This window comes from Herpailurus yagouaroundi, unplaced genomic scaffold (assembly GCF_014898765.1).
Source record: "Herpailurus yagouaroundi ecotype Mexico unplaced genomic scaffold, PumYag 139, whole genome shotgun sequence".
NCBI classification, from domain to species: Eukaryota; Metazoa; Chordata; class Mammalia; order Carnivora; family Felidae; genus Herpailurus; species Herpailurus yagouaroundi.
The window spans coordinates 16,872,738-16,877,599 of record NW_024412394.1 but is presented as its reverse complement, the minus strand read 5'-3'; the positions used below and the strand labels follow the sequence as shown (position 1 = coordinate 16,877,599).

At 38.7% G+C, this 4,862-nt stretch overlaps 1 protein-coding gene across 6 annotated transcripts in view; it reads right to left on the bottom strand.

Annotated features, from left to right (window-relative positions):
* The window catches only part of TFAP2B (transcription factor AP-2 beta), a 28,261-nt gene extending 27,127 nt beyond the window's left edge, over nucleotides 1-1,134 (bottom strand). For 4 of the 6 annotated variants that reach the window (XR_005789773.1, XM_040473748.1, XM_040473749.1 and 1 more), the window contains exon 1: nucleotides 767-1,131. Coding sequence is in view for 5 of the 6 variants with exons in the window: in XM_040473748.1 (XP_040329682.1) it covers nucleotides 767-847 (81 nt within the window). In the remaining variant the exon portion in view is untranslated. Of the gene's footprint in view, nucleotides 1-766 lie in introns of all 6 variants that reach the window. The other 2 variants (XM_040473746.1, XM_040473750.1) reach the window with 2 other exon arrangements.
* Nucleotides 1,135-4,862: the final 3,728 nt, after the last annotated feature.

Genomic DNA, 4,862 nt, shown 5'->3' with positions numbered 1-4,862 from the left:
GCCCCGGCCCCGGCCCCGGCCCCGCCGGGCTCCGGGCAACTTCCCCCGCCCTAGAAGAGTTGCGCCAACCCCAGCGCTGGAGAGCCGTGCGCGCTCAACAAGGGCAGAACACTGCGTTAAAAATACCCCCAAACGGGGTGTTGGACGCACTGACTCTCAAAAAAGCAAAACACAAGGAAAAAGATTTTTTAAAAAAGAAAAAAAGGTCTGCTAGGACTCCTTAGCTTCTGCTCTATCGACACCCATCTAGCTATCTACCTCCCTCCTTCTAATTTTCCGTCCTCTACTTGGATCCGTTTGTTATCGATTTCAGAAATATTATTGAAAATAAAAATTAAAAGCCCGAGTCTGTTACGAATGAGGCTTGAACATCTAATTCTCTCCTACACTCAAACCCAGGAGAGCCTCTGCCTTGATCAGTCTCTATTTTCTCTGCCCACGTTGAGTAGCACCACATTCCCCATCAAAGCCTAAGGGGGGGGGGGGGGGGAAAAAAAAGGAAAAAAAAAAAAAAAAAAAAAAAAAAAAAGAACGAAAAGAGAGAAATTTCCTAACTTTAAAGTAGCCAGATTTCAAGCTTAAAGTCCCTTTTTCCGAATAGTGAAGTCTCTCCCCCAGCCAGCTTTTCTAAAAGTTAGAGAAAGCTGAGAAAACCGACCGGAAATCTACGACTAAATAGCTGAAAAATATATATCAGTTGGGGTGTCAAGAAGCTCAAATTCTGTATCTGCAAAGCTCTAAGATGCATCTGGGGGTGTCGGCTCACCTCATAGATATCCTCGTACTTGACATTCTCCACGAGCTTCCAGAGCATGATGGCAGCCTGGTCTCTAGGAGGTGAGTGCATTCATGTGAGGAGCAGATGTCTGGCTTCTCAGGACTCCGCTGTCTGTAATGATCCATCTATAATTGGAAATGGGGGATACACACCAAATCCGACGCTCCTCTCCCATCGCAACTTATATCTGTTGTCTCAAACAATAGGCTGGAGAAGTAAGCCTCAGCAGAGGGAAAAACATTATTACACACACAGGAGTTAGATGCAACCCACAGACATATATATTATAAAAATCATAAACACGTATTTACACCCAGACACCCACATTGAGTTATATAAGCACCCCTGGGTCACGCAGAGTCTACAGACTCTAAACATGCATTTAAAGGAGAGATAGGCGTGCAGTGTGATTAATAGAAACATACACATTTAAAAACCTCTATATGGAAAATGATGAATCATTGTAGCCACTGACTAAAGTCTTTACAATTCATAATGAGAAACCAGGGGACCAGCAGTCCCCCATTTTCTATGTAGATTTTAAAAGGGGGACCATTACTGAGATTTTTAAACACAAAAGCTCCTATTCATGTGTGTTCAGCAGGAGGGTATTTTGAAAGCTGGATTTGGGGATTTTTTAGGGCAATTTCTCTGTATTGATGTCTACAAACTTTTTTTTTTTTTAAACTGTATCTCTGTCCGAATAGAACCAAAAAAGCCAGCTCACCACAGTGACCATTTCTAATATTTTTTGGTCATTTTGTCCTACATGTTTGGAAGCTTAAATACTGTATGAACACCTCAATCTGTCTTGTTTGTCATTTTAAGGGTTATTTGTGTGCATTTTCAACGAATTCCATGTGCCATTCTTTTCTTGGCTAGAGTCTCCACATTATGAAGTTTTGGTTTTTTTTCAGATGTTGGGAACAACACATGCAGACATTCACACAATCTTAATTTCCAGCCTTCTTTGTAGAGACATAGGACATTATATCTGCATCTGTTGTCTGTAACTTTTAAGTGGTTTTAATCATGGACAGTCAACAAATGGTCACCTGAACCTTTGGAAGATTTAAGCAGGATGTTCTTAAGAGAAATAGTGAAAAATATTTTAGTATGTATGGATTTTGTTTGTTTTTGTTCTGAGTGTTTTTTTTTCCTTAGTGAGGTGAATTGTCTAGTTTTTTTTTTTCCAGAAGGAAAACATAAACAACAACAATAACAAAGTTAACCAAACCTTGAAAACGGGAGCCCTAAAAAGGCACAAGGTTTACGAATTTCATCCCGAAGCGAATACTCACCTCATTCCTTTTTCCCACCCCCTCTATTTTTCTACTCCCTCTCAGGGTACGGAAGGATTCCCACAGCCAGAAGGGAAATCCAGTGGAGGATCCCTGCCCCCGGGCAGAAAATAAATGACAGGAGGGAATGAGGAGGGACGGGGCAATTTGGGGTGGAAGTTATTAAACCTGATAAGAGTGAATCTGCAAAGGGCGATTGTCTGTAAATCTCACGACTGCTGAGCGCTACCGTGTGCGCGCGGGGAAGGACGCTCTTCCAGGAGAGGGCTCCGGACAACCGCGGTGGATTCGATAAAAACCAAGGACAAGCTCCATACAATCCAGACCCAACAATTCTGTAGGTTTTAAATTTAATTTCTTAACGATAAGTCAAATGAAAGGAACACCAAAAAAAGGTGCTTCAGAAAGAACTTCAGGAAATAAACCCTTTCTCCATTTCCAGTTGTAATTTTCATGTTCGGTCTTTCCTTTTCTCCCTCCTTCCTTTCCTCCCTCCCTCCCTCCCTCCTCTCTTCCTTCCACCCTGTTACTCTTCCTTCCGTCCCTCCTTCCTTCTTCTTTTCCTCTACTTTAAATATTCACACCTTAAACCATACAAAATCTATACCGATTTCCCGCTGGGAGCATGAGCCAAGATTTTCTTCTTTGCCCCCAGAGCTGGTTTGGACATGGGAAGGCATTCTTTCTAATTTTATTGTGTGGTAGGACTTGAAACAGGTTTGACCATTCCTTCCCACCCTTTCCATAACTAAAATCAGTCCCAGATCAATATTTTGCAAGACAAATATTATAGATTTGGAAATTCAGGTGCTTTAGACACAAATTTATTAATGAGAATAATTGTCTTCTTCCTTCAAGTCAATAACTCCATTATCTATTTAAGTCTAAAGATCATTTCAACCCAAATAGAAAGCATTTGAAAAAAAATCTTAATTTTTTCCTCTGAAACCTTTTAAATATTTTTTTGGTATGTCATTGATTAGTCTAAAGTAAATAAACTCTATACCTTAAAACAAAACAAAACAAAAACCCAAGAAAGATACTTTATATGCAAAACTACTAAAAATATATGTTAGTGTATTTCATAGCCTTATATATGTATAATTTCAACATTTGCATATGTAATTTTATTTTATGCTAATATTAGATATTTTTAAGATTAGGAACATCTTTAAATATTTGGTTAAAATTTATATAAATTCTTTAGGAAAACTGAAAGAAACCAAATCTGGTTTATTAAGAATGAAGCATAAATTTAATAAATAATAAAGAATGAAGCATAAATATAAAGGGATACGCAAAGAAGTACATAACGATAATTAAAACCCGAGTCAATTTTTCAACATGGGCATTATTCAAAAAATCCTAGAAATTGCAAGGGAAATTTTTCCTTCGGAGTCTTCCGTAGGTCATCGAACGGGCAACAGCGCCCTCTGTCGGGATTTTATACAAGCAAATCCTGCGCGGCCGCTCGATTTCTTTTTTAGCGATTTCTTTCCATTCTTGAAAACCTGTTATCGCTTAAAGCATTTTTAAAGTTCAACTCTTAATATATCTACTAATTTTTGAAACCACTGTTTCAGGATCTAAAAAAGTTCAAACGTCTCAAAAAATGTACAGCTGAAAGCTCGATCACGGCTGAGACAATTTTCCTTACTTGAGCTTGCTTTTCTTGCTCTTAACTGTCTGTTGCATTTCGCTTTAACTTCCAGTCACATGGTGTAGGAAAAGATCTCCTTTTAATAAATGCAAAACAAAGCAAACGTAAAAGCAAAACACTCTGTTTTGGAATGGGAGATAAACGAGTAAAATATGCATTTTCATCATTTCACTTTTCATTTCGTCTTGCCTTATGCCTATATTTCTTTTTCAGGGCGCGCACACGCTCGCTTAGGTAAAAAGCTTGCTGGAGACATCCAAAATAGCTATATTCGTATTTTACCCTTTCACTTATATTTATTTCCGTTTATAACAGCGGAAAGGACAGTTAATAACGCCCTCCTCTTCTCAGCCTCAAACGGAGGGAGTATTATCCATAAAGGTAGGAGGCGCTAAGGGAAAGCTAATGCACCTAGGATAGAGCCCTCTGCTGGCGGTTTTCGGAGTAGGTTTAAAACTTTTTTTTAATGTTGTTACCTAAAAACATCATTATATTAAATCAAGATCAACTATTAGTACTCTCATATTTTCTTTTTTCTAAAAACATAATTATGTATTATCTAATTTTCATAGACTTCCTTCGTTCCCTTATTCCTCACCTTGGCACCTACAGTTTAAGGTTCATAAACTATCTCCCTTTGCAGCTGCCTGATGGGCTACTTTTTCTTTTACACATTACATGGGCTGCCTGGGTTTCCTTTATTTTTATCTTACACAAACACAAAAAATAATAAAATGGAAAAAGCAAAGACGTAGAATTAGGATTATTGTTTCAAGTCAAGACGCTGACCCTTATTCTAGGTGGTGGGGCCTTGCATAAGCTCCCTGTTGGAAAGCGGAGGTGGGAATCCCAATTCAGGTCTTCAACTATGTCCTCAGCACTTTCCTAACAGCACCATGATGCTGTCTTCCTTCCTTCCAACATTCCTTCTGAAATTAAGAAGACTTTATTTTTGGATTAAGTTTTTGCAGTTATTCTTGTCCTGGATTTACAAACAAGCAAAGGAAGAGAAAAGGGAGCATTGACTTACTCTGACATACCAGATTCTACCCCCACTTATTACCCATCAGAACCATTATTGTCCACTGAGTGGATTAATAAGACATGACAGTTGCACTGTTCA